Source organism: Eptatretus burgeri, chromosome 6, assembly GCF_056783735.1.
Source record: "Eptatretus burgeri isolate ZD-2024b chromosome 6, Ebu_testis_v1, whole genome shotgun sequence".
Classification (NCBI taxonomy): Eukaryota; Metazoa; Chordata; class Myxini; order Myxiniformes; family Myxinidae; genus Eptatretus; species Eptatretus burgeri.
In genome coordinates this window covers 86,544,443-86,565,043 of record NC_140966.1, presented here as the reverse complement: position 1 = coordinate 86,565,043, position 20,601 = coordinate 86,544,443, and the positions used below count along the sequence as shown (strand labels likewise).

Here is a 20,601-nt window from a genome sequence, read left to right as displayed (position 1 = left end):
ATAGACAAGGGGGCAGACGGGCCTGCAGGCCAATATGCGCGCGTGACCTGAAGGAGCGGCCAGGTCCGCGAGACCGGTGGGTCCTACCCGCGTCCTCGTGACGCGTTGGTGGACAAACCGCATATGTGGCCGCGTGGCTGTGCCCCGACTCCGTGCTCCTTGGCGGGTTTCGTTGGCACGACGTTTGGAGTGGGGTGGGAACCGGGCCCCCTTTGTTGCACTATCTCAGCGCGGGGGAAAAGGGGGAATTGTTGATGCCCTGGGGGAGGGAGAATGGCTGGCTGGCTGGCTTGGGTCCCGCAACGAGCGATCTCCCACCGCGACCTCGTCGCCGACCTTCTCGCCTCGGACCCGAGTTCCTTGGCCTCTTCCCACAACTCTCCTCGGCCGACTGCAGAACCCAACTCGATGCCTTCGCCACCCGACTCCACTCTCTGCCACACTCTGCCGCTGCCACACTCTGCCGCTGCCACACTCTGCTCTCCAACCAAAAACTGACTCTCCCACGATTCGCCTTGCGCTTGCCATTTTATAGGCTGGCAGGAGAAAACAATATGCAAATTTCCAGATCAGGATGACCTCGGGGGCGGAGCCACGCTCGCCCATTGGACGGAGGAAAAGGGGCGTGAATCTCCCCTGATCCTAGAATTTGCATATCTCGATTCCACACAGACGCGCCTGGAGGCGGGGCCAAGCCGCCCCGCGCTTGCTGATTGGACGGATCAGAAGTGGGCGTGTAGCATTCCTGATCTGAATTCTCCTCGGAAAGGCCGCATTTTGCACTCGCAGCTCGACGCGTATCCTGTACGAGCCCAGGACAGCCCGACGCTCGGTGCTCACAGGTGGTGCGGGAATGGCGCAGAAGGAGAGAGGTGAAGGTGGTGGAGGGTTTATGGTGGTGGTTGATGGCCATGGTGCCGTTTGGAATGGCGGTGATGCGGTTTGCAGGAGCGAGTTGTGAAGGTAAAGATCGTGGCTGTTGGCGTTGTTGTTGTTGTGAAGCGGCGTTGCGGTTGGTGGTTGTTGTGTGATGACGGTTGAGACGTGGTTGGTTCAAAATAAAGATAGAACAGAAAAACGGCTATCTCAAAGCGTCGCAGCCCGAATGAATGACATTTATTCCCTCTAAACAACGGGTTTGGGGCTAACTACACATTTACTTACAGAGATATCTCGCCTGAGGGACCTGAATGGTGGTTTTATTTGCGAATTTCCACAACCGTAACAATATTTACCATATGAACTACGATAAAAATTAAAAAAGAGCTAGATATTAATAATGGTACATTATTTTTTATGCAGGGGTTCCCTGACACATGAAAACTATTTCAAGGGTTCCACAAGGGTAAAAAGGTTGAGAAACGCTGATATATATATATATATATATATATATATATATATATATATATATATATATATATATATATATATATATATATATATATATATATATATATATATATATACATACACACACACACACACTTTTTTTTTTTTTGAAGAAGGTTCACTTGACTGTGCTTGGATGGGTTTGAGGGTGGAGGAGTAGCAGCTGAAATGTGAATCACATCCAGGTTCCTCCTGATGACTTCATCTTTGCTTTTTGCTTGTTCGGGTTCCTTCTGATTACTCCAATGCAACACTGTACCTATTTGGTCTTCCATTTCATTTGAATTGAATTTATTTTAATCTCATTCTAAATTCAATTTAATAACAATAAATCTCATGGGTCAGGGTCAGGTGTCCAATCAAAGCGGGCATCTTGGTACCCGGTCATCACTGCCAGCAGTTATAAAGTGGCAGTTGTAATTATGTCTTTTATTAATTACATAACACACCAGTACACAAACGCCACACAAAATACACCACACAAATACCACAGAAAAGTCCTGGCGAGGGTCTGTAATGTCTGATTGCTCTTTTTCTTGTTTTCCTTTCTTAAACTTGATTATTATTCCCGCGCTTTCGAAGAAAAGCGGGAATATGGTGATTGTCTTCGCCATCCGTACGTCTTACCCTGTATCTCCTCCTACACCGTTTGAAATAGGAACTTGAAACTTTGGGACATAGTAGATACATGTAGGGGAAGTGCACAACACTTTCAGATTTTTGATATGACCCCGAGGGGCCAGGCCAGAGGGGGTGGGGTCACGGGGGCTGATTTTTTATTTTTAAGTGTATTTACCATTGTACATGGTGAATTCTTTTATAAAGAACTTACTTATGTGGCCCCCATGAGTGACAAACAGTCACAGGTTTTACTGTATTTATCTAACTGATTATGAATAATTAATATTATACACAGTTCATTCCTATGATTAAATTGATGCACAGTTCTATATTGCTGGACAGTGTTAAATTAATGTTTCATGAAATGTTGACATGCTTGCAATGACTTCTGATTTGGTAAACATAATAAGTCTTTGGTCATAAAGTACATCAAATAGAAAAGAATAATCAATCCATTTTGCAAGATAAAATTTCACCGAGCGTTAATGGGACAAAGCAGTGTGCGTGGGAATATGCGATGGTGTGCCATCGACAAGGTAGTTCTAATTTAATGGTTGCTTTGAGAAATGTTGTGCCCTCATTTTGTGGGCTTTATTTTTTCTTTTTCTTGTTTTTTTTACAGGCAGAACTCTTTCCAGATAAAGAACATGGTGGGAGAACTTTTTATAATGAGGCCATCATGTCAGCAGCTGGATTAGCTCAGGTGAGGATGCACTCGAGGTGACGGGCCAACTTAAAGATATCTTTTTTTGAGAGAGAGAAACAAAATACAAGGTATTACAATGTGCTCATACTCGTAAATTAAACCAAGTGATCTGTGTAATGGAATACTAGTCTCTGTGAAAGCTTATGTTGATTTGTGTCAGCAGACAAGGTAAACTATATATTTTATCAATGAGAAGTTGATAAGAGTATGTTAATTTGCTGTGGGAAATGGCATGTACACGAAGCTTTGAGTGTTTGCCCTTCCTTCATCAGAGCAAAATCAGGAAATGTCTGTGGGTGGAGGAAGGCCAGTACAATTATAAAGCCAGTACAATTAATCAATTTTTTTCCCATCCACGTTGGGAGAGGTATGCTCAGTGCCCATGGATGTGTCAATATGTTTCTATGCCCTCTTTCCCATGGCGGTTAGCATACCTCTCTCAACGTTTGATTGAGAAAATTAATTGCACTTATTTTTCTGCAGATGCAGACTGATTCCAGTTGATACTAGAAAACTCGTCTTTTAAAGATCATGTTAGCCTCTTATGTCTGAAGCAGCATGTCCAAGGTGGAGTGAACTGGTTTGAAACAAAATTGGTGATCTGAGATGAGGATGTCGGAGAAAATGAATGATTTGATATCAACTGTGATGATGGATTCCATGACCTGGCTGATGATTGGAAGTAAGCTGATAGGTCTGGAGTTATGGGGATCAGTTTTTGCACATTTTTATGTAATGCAGTGATTGATGTTGGTGGATTTCCAAGCAGATGAAAGACGACCTAGCACAAATGACAGGGTGAAAAGGACAAAAAGAGTATGTGCAAGAGCAGCAGTGCAGGTTTTTAGTACATGTGAGTTGATGCAGTCTGGTCCAGTGGCAGAAAGTCAAGGGTTGCCAGAAGCTTCTCCACCTTCTCAGATGAAAAAAAACACAAGAGTCCAGGAGCAGTTGGGTGTGACTGGGTAGGATGGCGAGGGGATGGGGCAGAGAGCGAGGGGTTGGGTCACAAGATTTGGAAGGAAACATAAAATTGAGGCATTCAGCCTTCTCATGAGCAGAGTTGGCTGTGGTGCCATTTGAAGTAAGTGAAGGGATGGAAGGGGAGCATACTCCAGAGACAGACTTAACAGGGTGCCACCAATTTTTCGAGGAGGGAGACAAGTTTGAAAGTTCAATCTTGAGGTTGGACAGATGCTATTTTCTGGCTTTCCTGGTGAACACAACTTGTGGGCTTTGTGAAATGATCTGAGGTGGCCTTTCGTTGGATTTGCCTTCCAGGAAGAGAAGGCAAATTGTTTCAAGGCAACTGCCTCACCACAGGATCCATGGGCTGGAGGATGGGAATGATAACTGAATACTAGATGGGATTAATCTGTGCACAAGAGAGAGCAGGTTTCTGTGGAAGAATTACCAGACTTGGTTTATATCAGGGGCAGTAGATGAAGGAGACCAGTCCTGAAGTGCGAGGATGGCTTTCTGTCCCTGCAAGCCTGCCTGGGTGAACTGCCAGACTCACCGGCACTGAGGCAGCTATCTAAGAATAGCCAGACATGTTGACTGTCACAAGTATATGATCAATTCAACCAATCAGAGCTGAGGAAGAGCAGAATACATTAGCAGGGAAGGTAGTCATCACCAAGTTTAGAAAGGAGGATTTGCCACTGGCAAAAATACAGGTCAGAAGGTTAACTGATTGAGCCATTTCCATTGAGTCACAGCAAGCCTGGTGTTCGCTTCGTGGTTAGGGTGGCGGCTTGGGATCCTAGGGTCCTGAGTTCAAGCCCTTTTGGCCGCTGAATTAAAATACACCAGGAGGTTGACTCAGCCTGTCATCCTTCCGAGGTCGGCATAATGAGCACCAGTGTACTGGTAAGGGGGACACTGCATCAGTGGCATAGCCGCGTCCCAACCAATGATGCAACCAGCAGCCATAGGCTGCACTCGATAGAGAGAGATTGAGTCACAGAAGTCCTTTGCTGAAGTGCCATGGCTGGTGAGAGAAGTGCCAACACCAAGCCAATTGGCATGGTGACAATTCAAAACACTACGTATGAGGACAAGAGAGTTCAAATAAGTGGTTAAAAGCTGCTCCATGTTGAGACCGACAGAGAGAGATGGATGTAAATGGTGTCAGTGTTGTAAGGAGAATGGAACAACACAGATAAACAAAAGCTGGGAGTGGAGGGGAAGTTGCAGCTAAAATTGGGAGGTGTAAGTATGGTACACAAACGGTGAGAAATGGAGTTCTGGATGGAAAGTCAAACTCTGCTGCCAGGACAGGGTTCAGACTTGTGAAATCGGAGGAGACAATAACTGGAGAGAGACACGGAGGAGTCAGGGACGCTCTGTGGGAGGAAGGATTCTGTTAAATAGATATTGTCTGGTTTATCAGCAGCGGCTTGGATTGAGAGATCTGTCAGTTTGTAGCAGAGACCTTGGATATTTGAGGTCCACACATTTATCGACAGGAATGAACATATTGCTGGTCATTCCACCTCCTCAAATCCTCAACTGCATTCTGCCCCCTCTCTTGCCCCCCCCCCTCCCACAGCACCACAGAGCCTTTTCTCCTCCTCATCTGGCCCCCTCCCCTAGCTATTCTGCAATCCCCCACACTCTTACAACAACTCTCCTTACCTCCCTTGTCCTACCCTCCCCCTCCCCTCCCATCTCCTGCACCCACAGCCTCCTTCTCTCCCTCTTCATTGACAGTGTGGTCCTCAAATATCCGGGGCCTTTGCTCAAACTTTACAGATCTTCCCATATTGGTTGCTACTGACAAACCAGACATAATCTGCCGAACAAACTTTCCTCCCTCAAGACGTCTCGGACTCCCAAGTATCTCTCCCTGGTTACTCCATCCTCCAGTATGACAGACCTGAGCCTCGTCCTGGTGGAGGAGTTGCTCTCTTCATCAAAGACTCTAATCCTCACTCTCCATGCACTGCTCTCACTCCCCCACACTCCCAGGAATACCTCTGGCTACGGCTTCCACTCCACTCGCAAATCATGTTTATATGTGTACTGTACCGTCCACCAAACAGTGATGAATCTATTTACACCGCACTATCTGAAAACATGGACCAACTTCTATCTTCTCATCCAAACTCTCTCTTCCTCATATATGGTGACTTCAGTTGTCATCATGCCAGTTGGCTAGGTGTGGGTACCTCTCTCACCTGTCATGGCACTTCAGCAAAAGCTTTCTGCGACTTATTAGGACTGACTCAATCGGTCAATTTCCCGACCCGGATCTCAACCAATGGTGCTCTATCTCTTCTGGATCTGATTTTGACAAATTTCCCTGAAAATATCTGCTGTTCTTCCTCTGCTCCAATCGGTTCTTCTGACCACGTACTTGTCAAAGTGGACATCTCTCTGGCTGTTATCAGAGAACCACCTCACCGCCGTCGAGTCTGGCATTTCACTCAAGCCGACTGGCAGGGTCTCCAAGCAGCCATCAAACTTCCAGACTGGTCTCCCATTGCTACTTTCTCCATCAACTCATCCTGGGAATTCTTTCAAAGGAACTTGCTCTCCCTCATGCACAGATTTATCCCCTCTCGTCTTCAGTTGTCCTACCCTTCCTCCCACCCATGGTTCACTGAAGCTCGTGGCGAGGCAGTTGTCCTGAAATAACTTGCCTTTTCCTCATGGAAAGCGAACCCAACTGAGGGTAATCTCAGTTCCTTCCATAAAGCTCGGAACAAGTGTGTGTCTGCCCTCAGGAGAGCCAGAAAACAACATCTTTCTAATCTCAAGTCTAACCTTTCAAACCTCTCTCAGGTCAGGTCAGGTATGGGAGCATGTGCCAGAACAGCACGTCGCTGCGTCCATTTTCTGTCGGTACTCCAGGGGCCTCCGTCTGGCCATCCCCCAGGCAGATGCCAGGCCCATCCCCATCTCCTTGAGATGATGGTCAACCTGCTGCAACCACGAGGAACATGGTCGGCCCACTGGCCTCCTCCACTCATGAGACTCCCTCACTGAGAGAATCTGGTGAGCAGGATCAGCGTCAGGAAAACGAGCCACATGTCCATACAGCCGGAACTGACGCTCACGGACCAAGCAAGTAACAAATCTCATCCGAGTTTCTCTCAGCAACCGCTCGATGGACACAAAATCCGACCAGCGATGGCCAAGGATTTTCCGAAGAGACCTGGTACCAAAGGAATTAAGTCTCCGTCTCAGATCCTTGGTCAGAGTCCAAGTCTCGCATCCATAGAGCAAGACTGGAAGTACCAAGGACCTGAAGACTCGGACTTTCGTCCTCCCGCACAGGTACCGGCAGCGCCACACCCCATGATCCAGTGAATCCATGACTCCCCAGGCCCGACCCAGACGTCCAGTGACCTCTGACTTACAGCCAGCAGAGACATGAATATCACTGCCAAGGTAAGTGAATCTCTCCAAACCTCAACATCCTCACCACAAACAGGCACAGACAGGACAGCAGCATCCAAGATGTCACCGAAAGCCTGGATCTTAGTTTTGACCCAAGAAACCCGTAATCCCAGCGGCTCCGACTCCTCATTCAGCACCTCGAGGGCCCCTAAAAGGATATCTAAAGTCTCCGCAGAGATGACTGCATCATCTGCAAAATCAAGGTCCGAGATCTTGACATTCCCAAACGATGCACCGCAGCTTGATCTCTCCGACATCCTCCCTAAAATCCAGTCCATACAAGTGCTGAAAAGTGTGGGGGCCAGTACACATCCCTGACGAACTCCAGTAACAACTGGAAATAAGTCAGAGATGGTACCACCACACTTCACAGCACTCTCAGTACCAGAGTAGAGTTCAGACATCAGATTGATCAGTTTTGGTGGCACCCCACGAAGACCAAGAATCCTCCAGAGGACATCCCGATTCACTGAATCGAACGCTTTACAGAGATCAACATAGGCTGCAAGCAGCCCCTGCCGAAACTCTCGTCTGCGTTCGGTGAGGACACGAAGAGCAAGGATACGTTCAATCGTTGATCTCTTTGGTGTAAAGCCTGACTGCTCTGGACGCTGGTGCTCAAGCAGATGGTGGCGAACCCTATCAAGAATTATCCGAGCAAAGACCTTTCCCGGCACTGAGAGCATCGTCACCCTCGGTAGTTGTTGCAGTCTTGGCGATCACCCTTCCCTTTCCAGAGAGGGACAACAAGGCCCCTCTTCCAATCAGACACCTCTTCCTCTCTCCTTGCTCAAAATCCTGGTGGCGTCTAATCAAATCTGTTTCTGGTGTATGTTCCCCCTCCATATCCTCCCTTACCTCAAATGGCCGCACTGCTGATACCGCACGTGAATAGGCTGAATGCCTAAACTCGGTGTTTGCATCAACATCTTGTGTCCAAAACCCATCGCTTTCTGTACCTACCTTACCCGGTTGCACCCAACTGTTCCTGGACTCTGTGTCCTTTTTTTCCTGACAAGGTGGAGAGCTTGCTGTCAAACCTCGACTCAGATTCTGCAACTGGTCCAGACGGCATCAGCCCACGTGTCCTAAAAACCTGCTCCTCTGCTCTTGCTCACCCTCTCTCTGTTCTATTCACCCTCTCATTTGCTCAAGGTCATCTGCCATCTGCTTGGAAATCAGCAAACATTACTTCCCTGCATAAAAAAGGTGCAACAACAGATCCCTGTAGCTGCAGACCAATCAGCCTTCTCCCAATCATCAGCAAGGTTATGTAATCTATCATAGCTTCAGACATGAAATCCTTCCTTTTCTCCAATGGCCTGATTTCCGATCATCAATTTGGTTTCAGACCAGGTCACTCCACTCTGGATATGCTGCTTCTTCTCGTCCAACAATGGATGGAGGTCCTCAATGCCAGACATGAATTCAGAGCCATATCCCGTGACATATCACGTGCTTTTGACACGGTCTGGCACCCTGCCTTGCTCACCAAACTCTCTTCCTATTGTATCCAAGGCCATCTCCACTCATGGCTCGCAGACTTCCTCTCCTGTCGCAGTCAACGTGTGGCCCTAAATTGAATTCTTTCATCCCCTCATCCTGTCCAGGCTGGAGTTCCTCAAGGCAGCTTTCTGGGCCCCGTACTTTTTCTTGTTTTCATCAATGATCTCTCCAACTCTTTGGAAAATCCTCTTTATCTCTTTGCTTTTGACTCCACCCTCTGCCGTACCATCGGTCATCCCTCAGACTGGCAAGCAGCAGCTTCTTCACTCACTGCAGATCTAGGTAAAATCACAAACTGGTCCAACATGTGGAACATGTCTTTCAATCTGAACAAATCTCACACTCTCACTGTGTCCCTCCGAAAGGACCGTTTGCACCCCCCCCCCACTTCTCCCCCACCTCCCCCCCCCATCCACTTGCTCAACAATCATCTGGAAGAAGTCCTTTCTTTCAAGCTTCTGGGTCTCGCCATCTTTCATGATCTTTCCTGGGAAAGCCACATTTCCAACCTCGCCTCCAAAGCCAGTCGCCGACTGGGAATCCTTCATCGAGCAAAGTTCTTCCTCGGCCCACCTGAGCTCCTGACCACATACAACGATTTCGTCCACAGCTTGATGGAGTACTGCTCTTCCATCTGGAATGGTGCTCCTGCCTCTCAACTTTCTCGGCTTCACGCTGTGGAAACCAAGGCATTTCAGATCATTGGCATCTCCTGCGATGAGGCTGTCTTTGGACCTCTCATTCTCTCATCGCAGGAAGGTCGGTGGTCTTTCTGTCTGATACCGTCTCCTCCCCGGTCTCTCCCCCCCTGCTATGTCTGCAATTTGTCCCCACCATATTTCCGCAGGGCGCTCAAGGTCTGCCATCAACCCTCTTCTGGTAAAACTACCAAAATCACGAATCACTGCTCACCTTCACTCTTTCATTCCTCGTTTTTCCTGCCTCTGGAATAAACTCCCTCACTCTGTTCAATCCCATTCTTCCCTCCAGGCCTTCAAAACAGCCGTTCACCACCACCTCCTTTTGTCCCCCATCCAAATCCTCGATCTTTTCTACTCCTGTTAATCCACCCCAAACCCACCTGCTTCAAATTTCCTGCTTTCCTTCCTGAAAGACCCTGTAATGGCCATCTTGTATTCCCCATGTTCTGTGCCCCATCCCTCTCCTTCCACAGATCTCTGAATGTCTTTTCCCCACTGTTTTATCCTTCCCTCTCCCACCCTTCTTGTCTCATGCCCCCCCTTGCTGTGCATTTTGTGTTAGTTGTCATACGAGCCTCGACATTCTTCTTCTTCTTCTTTCAGCTGCTCCCGTTAGGGGTCGCCACAGCGGATCATCCGTATGATCCGCATAGTGATTTGGCACATGTTTTACGCCGGATGCCCTTCCTGACACAACCCTGGTCGCCTCTTACGACACAGGGATATGGTACACCTATTTTAACCGGGGTATACACCGGCCCAGTATACTGGTACTCATTTTGCCGACCTCGGATGGATGACAGGCTGAGTCAACCCCCTGGTGTATTAATTCAGTGGCCCAACGGGGCTTGAACTCAGGACCTTTTGGATCCCAAGCCGCTGCCCTAACCACTGCACCAACACACCAGGCTATTTACGAGCCTCGACAATGTGTACCAAAAATGTATATATATATATATTGGAAAGGTGGTGTTGGAGTGAGATCGAGGTGGGATGGAGGAGGAGACGGGGTGAGGGAGTTTCAGAAATGGGGAGACACAGAGAAGGTTGGTAGGGTTGGGAGGACCCAGGCATGTAGATGACTTGGCAGAGGGTACTGACATGGAGGGGTTTGACACAGTTGATGGATGTGAAGGGGAATTTTTGTTGTGTGTGGCCAACCTCTGCAAACTGAGCTTCTCAGGATTTCCAAACAAGATATACAGACAGACCTCATAGGAGGAGTGAAATTATTTTTTGAAGGAATGGAGGAAAGGGGTGCTGGAGGTACAGGGTGCTGGAGGTCCATGGATCAATTGCACAAATTTGATATCGAACTTCAAATTGAATTGATGATATACAAATATTAGGCCTGGCTATTTGAATTATTGATAGAGATCCACATTTATACAGAAATAAAATTCAGAAACACTAAAACGTGTAGTCCTATACGTAATGTACCTTTAAAAAGTCCCCAAAAACATGACGGCGAGTGTCAGCTGATCGATGAATCAATTCCTCGGCATTGGTTTGCGGGTTGAGTATTGCCATCCCATTTCAGTGCATGTGAGAAATCCCCAGATAATTTCGCCATCGTGCCGTGCATCAGATCAATTAATATTCCATTCCTTTTGTAAATAATATAAATCGCTCATTCAAACTTTCCATAAAATGTATTCTCTCAATTGCAAGGAAAACTGCTTTGTAATCTTTTGTGAGTACATATACACAATGTTTGTTTCTATTACCAAGAAATTGGGGGTGGGGGGAAGACAGGAAACATGCTCTCCTCTCCTCTCTAAAAAGTGTGAGGGATGGGGGGGGGTATGGCCCCCACCAATGCCTTTCCTTCGCCTGGAAGCCCAACACAATCCATATATAGATATAGACTAATTTCCCATTATGGAGTAAACGACTGGTCAAAAATCAAAGGCACTGTAATAAAGATCGATGGCAGCAATATTAGTTGTCAAGGGAGGGTTTGCATAATCCCAGGCAAAGGATTAAGATCAAAGATGAGAGGTGAAAGAACAACGTTCAAAGACCAAAGGAAGTTGCACCATGATTGTAATTAACGAGCAGGTATCTGTGGAAATTCCACGTAATGTAATATGTGACTTTGATAGATAACGCTCCCTGTCATCTTGTCGCACTGTCTCGATTGCCGGCAGTCAGGTCAGACCACGCCATCCTTCGGTATTGTTGGTCTCCATCAAAGTCATGGCAGGTGTGAAGTGACAGTCAAAACAACGTCCAGTTCACAATCTCGTAAGAAATGTCCTGCAGAAATTCCATGGAATTGCCACTCTCACGTGATTGTGAGAAGGCTAATTGTGTTAATAAAGGATCCGAAATGAATTATCATCTTCATTACGCATAACTGCAATGTTAAAATTAAATAACTATGAAATGACGTTTAATTCACAATCTCACGAGATTTCATCATCTTGAGATATTTTGCGTGACAAACATGACAGGCATATTGTTATGTGGATAACGGGAGGGAGAAGAGAGAAAAGGCAGTGAGGTAAAGAAGAATACGCGAGGAGTGGTGAAGAAGACAGAAAAAAGGAGGGAATGAAAAACAAGCTTAATTGATTGGGATAAAATAATTGAGTGAATGCAAACCATCCATCAATCACGTTGCGTGCTCATGCGCGAGGTTGGAAAATATACTTTTGTCGTTTGCACCGTCAGGTGTCCGTAGTGACATGGTGAAGAGAACTTGCACAGATGGTCATATTTTATGTGGACTATGGACATAAAACTGGGTCCAAGCTATGCTCATCTTTTTGTTACCCCGTGCGCGCGAAGCAAAAAGCGGGGTTAAGCAATTGATTCACTATGTCTGTCTGTCTGTCTCTGCAAAATTCAGTTCATGATCAAGGAACAAATTGATTTCAATTTAATTTTGAACACAAATTAGAAAATTAACCTTTAGTTTAGCAGTACTTTGGCTCTTAATTTGTCCTGATTGCACAAGCGCAGAGAGGAGTGAGATTTCTCTCTCTCTCTCTCTCTCTCTCTCTCTCTCTCTCTCTCTCTCTCTCTCTCTCTCTCTCTCTCTCTCTCTCTCTATCTCTCTATCTCTCTATCTCTCTATCTCTCTATCTCTCTATCTCTCTATCTCTCTATCTCTCTATCTCTCTATCTCTCTATCTCTCTATCTCTCTATCTCTCTATCTCTCTATCTCTCTATCTCTCTATCTCTCTATCTCTCTATCTCTCTATCTCTCTATCTCGCTCTCGCTCTCTCCCCCCCTGTCTGGCAGTCAAACAAAATTGAAAGTCATTCCAAACAGGAAAAGTATTGTTTTCAAGGATGTCATAAAGGACACAAACAACAGGCACGAAGAACTACCGTAACATGTTAAATAAGGTGGTGTGAAAGGTGCTGCATTAACGGTGGTAAACTTCTGAAACTTTTTTTTCTCCAACCTTTCAAATATTTATTTTATTTCAATTGAATTATATATTTGAACACCATAGAACACAAATCTCTTGCATAGCACTTTGAAAACCCTTCCATTTAGCTTAGCAGTGTACTACTTCGACAAAATATTACGGAATATTACATCATCACGACTAATCAAATTTTCCGCTCGCAGATGCCACTCGTGTCCTTGTTTCTCAAGACTGCACGGGGTAGGGTGTTCTATGAATTCTAGTTGGTTATGTAGCATAACAATATTTTGATCGGTTTGAAAGTCCGAAAGCAGAATCTTTTGCGCTCTGCATTGTTGCGACATCTGGGAGTCGGCAAGAGTTTATTGATTTTGTTGATTCCTGTCCTGTGGCTCTTGATTTCACTTGAAAGATTTCGGATAGTTCTGTCACTTTTTTGACATAATAATAATAATAATAATAATAACAATTCTTTGGTCAAATGCATTGACCTGGTCACCCACCCACTGTTCATTATGAGCCAACATATCCACACAGTTATCTGTTACATTCATCCTCCACCCTGCCGATGTTGAAAGGCCTATTCCATATCTTAAATGCCTTGGACTCCACCATTTGTACAGCGGTTATTCGAACTTCAAATCAAAGTTTGATGAGATGTAGCCATTATTTGCTGAGCGTGGTTATCCCAGCACCATCACAGCTTCTGCATTGAACCGTATCAAATGCTCTGAAAGACAGACGTCTGTTCAACCTTCCAAGTGGGGGGGGGGGGGAAACGAAGAAAGGATTCCATTTACATTGATATTCTTGTCACCTCTCGGTCAAGAACATGACTTTGAGAAACATCAAGTTGTGATAGAATGATCCTGAAATTGCCTCAATTATTCCACTGTGGTTAACGTGCTAATGTCAGCTTTTGGTTGATAAATTCAGGTGATGTTGATATCAGGATCACAGTTTATAAATTCCAGGTGATGTGTGGTCAAACACGCATATATAAGATATCACATTCCTAATGGTGCAAGTACGCAGATGAGGAAATGGAATGCACCTAATACATGCAATGCATAAGAACAAACATTGTTTTGTTTGGTTAATTATATGATTATATGCAGATGCAGAGTGCTTCACATCATCATCCAGAGGTTATACACAATGTGCCTGATATTTACAAGAGTGTAGATTTAAATTGCTTACCCCAACATTCTTTAAATCTTCCAATGTCGTCCATGTTTTGTATTGAATCACTGCCTTCTGTTATAGGTGGTCGTAATTGTACCACAGAATTATCTTGATTTAAAAACACACAGTGACACACACAAGGTAATTTGGTGCAAGAGGAGGCCATTCGGCTGATCATGCCTGCCTAGAACCAACCCCAGTATCTATCACCCATGCACATGTTACCGACAACTCGTGCCAATAGCCCCATACCCCTCTATCTCCAATGCATCCAGGTACATGTCTAATTCCCACTTAAACCTATCTATCCCCTCCACTGCCACGACCTTTGCAAGGAGACCATTCCACACATTAACCACTCTGACTTGAAAGACCCTTGCCTGAAAACTGCCTTCACTCTCATTTTCTTCACCCTCAAGCTTAGGCCTCTGATCCAAACACTGTCCACTCTGCTGAAAAACTATTACCACCCCAAGATCCTTCTCCTGTGTGTCACAACACTTCCCCTTGCATCATGTAATAATCCCTATTTTCATTATTCTTACCCATCCACAGCATCTTGCATTTCTTTATGTTAAATTGCATCTGCCAATCTTTTGCCCAATCTATGAGAATATCTAGCTTGACCTTCCTGAATCTGATCACACCTCTCCCTCACCCCACCCCTTCCGACTGCGATATGCATATATAAGCATTGTGTCATCTGCAAATTTAGAAATCCAACTCTTAACCCCACAATCCAAACAAAATTGTTGATGTAAGTTATCATGAATACTAATGATCCCAGAACTGATCCGTGAGATACCCCACTACTTACTTCTTCCCAGTCAGATCCACTCTTTGCTTCCTATCTATCACTAAAACAGTTTGGAATCTAGTTAGTTACTTGTCTCACCACTCCATAAACCCTCACCTAAGCTAACAACCTCCTTAAACGTTACATTAAAGGGTCGACGCCGATGCTCTATTGCAGTAATGCTATTATTTAATTGAACTTCAACTTCATTTAAAAGTGCAAACAAACATGACAGTTTATTAAGGTTTGTAGGTGGCTATCGTGGTTGGCTCCTGCACAGCTGGAGGTGCATACATTCCTACAATGGCTGACGAGGCCGTCATGGTGTCTGGCATTGGCTCGCTCTTCTTGGCTGGGCCGCCCCTTGTCCGTGCAGCAACTGGAGAAAACGTGTCAGCTGAGCAGCTTGGTGGAGCTCATCTGCATGCCAGGTGTGTGTGTATGCACCATGTCTGGGAGAAGCTGACACAATAGAGCTGTCTAGGTGAGGTTTAATTCAGAGCCCAACGATAAACTCATTCTGACACTTTAGAAGTATTGTTACGGTTGTCGGGGTAGATGGAGGAATTTCATAGCAAAGGTAGGATTGTATAGAGTAGCTTGGCCTGTGGATGAGCAGAAGACATCTCAATGCAACTTAAGTATGGAAACTGTCAGCTTAAGTTGTTACGTGTTACTGCACAGAGGGGCGGTGCTGTGTTAATTAAGTCGGGATTAAGGCCAATTTCTCCCAATATGTGATTGCCCACTACACTGTGACCTTTTCCTATGTTGCATTTACAAGACTGGCGATTAAACAGGAATCGTCCCCTGAAAACAACAACCGAGCTGCACATTCCGAGCATGCAGAAACCTCACCTTTTGGCTTCATGCCAACAAGCCACTCTCTGAGGCTTATGATTGATCGGTGGACGTCAGTAGGTTCGGGAGAGAAGCAAGTGAGGAGATGGCGGTTGGAAGAGAAGGGCATTACGGTTGCTTCTCCTCGACATTGTGAAGAAGGATGCACAATTCTTGTGTGAATTTGCCTGCATGCTGGGCAAGGCGCTAGCCATTCCTGTTCAGCTGTGTCGCGAAGTTGTAAGATTATGAGAAAGAGAGGAAGAGGAGCGTGCATCTCAGCGAACTTTGCGTTATCCCATTGTGTGTTCAAGGAGGAAGGTGGGTGATTGTTGTGAGCAGACCTCGTTTATGAGAGGAACATTTGGCATATCCGTTCATGAGAAGAAGCCGCACAACGGTTGGTGAGCCTTGGCGTTTTAATACCGCCTCACAAATTACCTCATGCACATGACCGCAGAGAGCGGCTTGGCGCCATTTTGGGTGCGGTTTTCACGCAGGACCCCGTGGTTCAATCACCAAGTTCATAAAAGACCATCTCTGGACAAAGCTAAGTGCCAGAATAAAGGGAGGATTTTCTTTTATTTTATTTTCCCCTTGTCTGTGTGTACACTGTAGAGGCGCCTCGACTTTCGGCTTTAATTTACCTCACGTTTTATTATCAAACTTTGTATTATTTTCATTAACCCCCCGTGTTTATTGTAAGTTGCTTGTGTTGTCCATTTGTGGTGGCCTGTGGGTTCAAGTATATACCTTTGTGCTACCGTCCTGGTGAACGCCTCTGGTACATGCTTTGCTGCCTCCCGTTCCGCACGTGCTTTAATCTTTAAGGAACTCAGCTGTTCGTCTCCAAGGGAAATCGTTCGGTTATCCGGCCAGGTCGGTGTTAACCACCTGTCCATGACAATTGGTTGAAGGGAATTAACTTAACCGGTGTGGCAACGACAGTATTTTGTCATTTATTGCATAGCATCCTTCAGAGGGGACATTTAACTTGCTATCTTGTCTGCCATCATTCACGACTGGACATTAAACTTCACACCGTTGCTTTTGAAAAGAGTTAAACTGGCCATTGTGTTCCAATCCTGTGGAGTAAGTTCTTGATTCCTGCCCTGATTTGTTGACTGCACAGCACTGCAGTAAATGATACAAAGCAGCAACCAAGTACTGCAGAAGGATGATGTTAAAGAGGATAATAGTGTGGAAATGTAGGATGCAATTAAAAAATATATTTTTTGATGATGCATGCATGATATTGAAGGTTATGAATGATGCATAACGCGCATTCTTCTTCATAATGTTAATGTACAGATATATGTTTCTCCCTACTCAGCATCAGTGGCTGTGTTGATCATTTTGCTGAGAACGAGGCTGAGGGATTCGCAATGGTACGAGCAGCAATTCAGACACTGGCACCAATGTCCATTAGCCGGAAGGTACCCGGAAGCTCACCGAAGGCAGACAACACCGAGCCACCTTTGTACTCTGCAGAGGAGTTACCTGGCCTTGCTCCCAAATCTTACAGACATTCGTTGGATCCACGGCTGGTGAATACATCCTCAGTTAAAAAATAAAAAATAGACATGAAATGTCATAGCCCATGTTGTTTTAGTAATTTTGTTGTATGCAGTGAAAGGGATAGTCCATATTTATTCACAACTAAAATGGCCACCAGTCTACCAGTCAGCCGTCTTTGTTCAGATCGCAAAATAAATTTAGATGCAAGTGTCTGCCATTGTGTACTGTGATTGTGCCACGTTTGAACAAAATCGAACCATGCATGTCTGAAAAATGGTTGGGGACACGTTTAAGTAACAAAATGGCCACCAGTCGGCCATCTTGGATCTGATCTTGGAAAAAAGAAGAAAAAAGAAGTGCATATGTAAGCCACCATTCATTATCTGTGAGCTAAGTTTGAACAAGACCGGTAAATGCGTGTCCGAGAAATGGTCGAGGACATGTTCGATAGCGGTTTGTTTGTTTTTACAACTAAAATGGCCTCCAGTCGGCCATCTTTGATCACATCGCGAAACAAAATCACGTGCATATGTATACCATCATGTGTTGTCTTTGTGCCAAGTACGAATACAATTGGTCCATATATGTCCGGAATATGGTTGCAGATGCATGCACGTACACATGCGTGGACACGAAAATCGAGACCAAATCCATAAGCCTCCATTTCGGATCAAGTCCAACGTTGGCTAATAAATAATGTAATGAACATCGAGGCTGTGGGAAGAACGGGTTCTGGTTGCAGTTTCTTGGCAAGAGCAGGCAGTTTTCACAGCTCTCTGAAATCCTCCCCAAAAGTTGTTTATCGTACTGGATTTTGGCTTAATTAACGCTTGTTATTTATTCCCTGTATTGTCAATTGTGTCTTGTACCTTCTCCCATCTTGTCTGTTATTACTTGTTCCTGTTTTATCATTCTGGAGTTTGTTTGGCTCAGCCTCAGGTCGCATGCTCGTGAGTCATAAGCCTTCTACGTTCATTCTTGTTTCTTTCTTCTCTCCTTTGCTTCAAACCCAGAAGATCATCTTCATTACTCGCCTCCCTTTATCAACTTGAAACTTCTTTAAAAATTTTCTTTTTAAAGAAAAACTCCCACATTCAATTCCTCTTATTCTTCTCATCACTCCTTCCTAATTTTCTCGTTCATCATCCTTCTCCCTTTTAATCCTCAAAACTTATTTCTTACGCCTTTGTTACTTGCAAAACTCGTTTTTATCGAACAATAAGTTATTTATACGAGCGATGCGACACGTGTGCGAGCTATTGCATTCAGTGCATTTACCATATCCATCCAGTCCATTGGGACCATACTCTGTACAGAGCGTTGGTGCTGTCGAAGCAGTCTCCTTGGCTATTGGGCACAATCCTGGACAGGTCGCCACTCTGACGCAGGATACTTGAATGACTCGGTCATCCCAGCAAGCTGATACTCATTTTGCCGACCTCGGAAGGATGGCAGGCTGAGTCAACCCCCTGGTGAATTGATTCAGCGGGCAACGAGGCTTGAACTCAGGACCCTCGGATCCCAAGCTGCCACCCTAACCACTGAGCCAACACCAGGCTATATTTACCATATCATTGCATTTTTAAGCGCCTCACATGATGAAACAGTATACAGCTTTTGCAATTACATTTATGTTCTTTATTGGTTTGTAATTTCGGTTTATTCCATTTGTTTAGATCATTGCCCGTTTGGTGGATGGCAGCCGTTTGTTTGAATTTAAGTCTCGCTATGGTCCAACACTCCTCACCGGATTTGCTCACATTGACAGGTACAGGATCCCTTTGTCTTTGTTAGTAATGCATTTTTGATGTACAGATGTGTAAAGGTAGCCATTTTTAAGATTGTCATTATAATATTGCAAAATATGACAAGTGAGGACTAAATAAGAGTTGAAGTGCCCAATCAGCTGGGATTTTGGAAGATCAACCAGCAGAGCATTAATGGAAGAACTCGTATATCCTTCTTTTTTTTTGGGGGGGGGGGGGGAGGGCTGAGAGGGGAAATTGAGCAGGACCAGAGAAAAGATGGTTAAAAGAAAAGAGACGTAACCAACCTATCTACGATGTGAGAGCAGCAACCGTTGTGCTTTGGCCTCATCACGGGAGATGCCAATAATGTTGAAAGCTTTAGATTCCCCAGAATCCAGCAGAAACAGATGAGATACTGATGTGCCAGCCCAGCCCATCGGGGAAACCAGTACCCCTCTGTGTTCTAAGGCCTTGTTGGATCTGAGTAGTTCTGCTTTTTCAAGTAACGACTTGGAATGATGAAAGATCCCCAGACTGTGGCTGGCTTTGGAGAACAGAGCTGCTACATTATGATTTAGGAGACATCATGGCTGATGGTTTGGTTTCGGCTCGCATACGTTCTGTTTTGAAAATGACCTCGGGGTTAATGAGGGGATGCGATAGTTTTCACATCTCCTCATTAACCCCAGAGTGCTGGTTATATAAGACCATGTTCGCACCTAAGCCAGTCAGTATGCGTAAGAGACCAAGCGGGGGAGACAGACACATTAAAAGAAAAATGCAGGCAGTGACACCAAAATCTCGCTTCTTCTTTCCTCTCCGTACTGACACACAGCCGGGACCATCATCTCTCTGCAGCCGGGATAACCAAAGCTCTCCTCTCTTCCTCTCAGATGCACAGCCCAGAGCGTACATCCATCGCCACAACAACGCACAGCTAAGGGCAATGCAGATCAGAAGAGGTGTCCTCTGAGCACTTTAGGGGAAACGCACACATACACCGACATAGTCATTCTCTTTCGTCTTGTGTTTCTTGAATATGTCTGGCACAGGTTAAGTAATGGTTAGAATAACTGAGATACTGTTCCAGCCATTTAAGCTCCCCGTTCGGTTATCTCCGTCTTATGATTGCATTTTTCTTCACGTCCCCAATCCCGTATTTATTTATGAAAACGGTTTGCTTTTAAACGAGTTTCTGTGTATTTTGAGTCATTGTTCTGTCCTCTAGCGGAAGTAAAATCTTCCCTGTTAAGCCAACTCTGCATGCTGAATCGGCCATGTGGTTACATTAATCAAGCAACCGCACTATGGTGGATTAGCCGTGTGTGCAGTTTCACCTCCATTCGTGCATCTTGGGAAAATTATGCAAGGGTCTGGAGTCTGAGGAGTGGGACAATTAGGGAGACTGAGTTTGTTAAAATGTGTACGAGTCTCAATCATTCCGTATCATCCAAATTCCCTTCATTTTTGCTTTCCATGGTAAACTGATCACCGATTAGAATTAGTAACAAAATTACTTCTGTGCACCTTATCACCTTCCTTTTGTGTTTTTCCATCCAAACTCCATGCTTGTTTGTTCATCCCAATTTCTGACAGTTGGCCATTGGGAATTCTGGCAAACTACGGAGAATTAACTTATGCAGCTGCTCTTAAAGGATCACACTTTGTTCGACTGTGTGAGCAAGCAGAAATACCTATTCTCTTCCTCACACACACAGCACCACCACCCATCCATCCACTGGACATCACAACGGTAATACGTCTGTGTACACAGAGCGAGCCCCCATCCCCTGCTTGACC

General features: G+C 45.3%; 1 protein-coding gene across 8 annotated transcripts in view; it reads left to right on the top strand.

Moving 5' to 3' along the window:
• LOC147025257 (methylcrotonoyl-CoA carboxylase beta chain, mitochondrial-like) overlaps window positions 1–20,601 on the top strand; it is a 92,807-nt gene that overhangs the window by 24,067 nt on the left and 48,139 nt on the right. For all 8 annotated transcript variants that reach the window (XM_085886053.1, XM_085886051.1, XM_085886054.1 and 5 more), the window contains exons 4-8: window positions 2,633–2,713; window positions 14,948–15,126; window positions 16,869–17,082; window positions 18,730–18,821; window positions 20,398–20,554. In XM_085886053.1, the coding sequence (XP_085742179.1) occupies window positions 2,633–2,713; window positions 14,948–15,126; window positions 16,869–17,082; window positions 18,730–18,821; window positions 20,398–20,554 (723 nt within the window). The remainder of the gene's footprint in view (window positions 1–2,632; window positions 2,714–14,947; window positions 15,127–16,868; window positions 17,083–18,729; window positions 18,822–20,397; window positions 20,555–20,601) is intronic.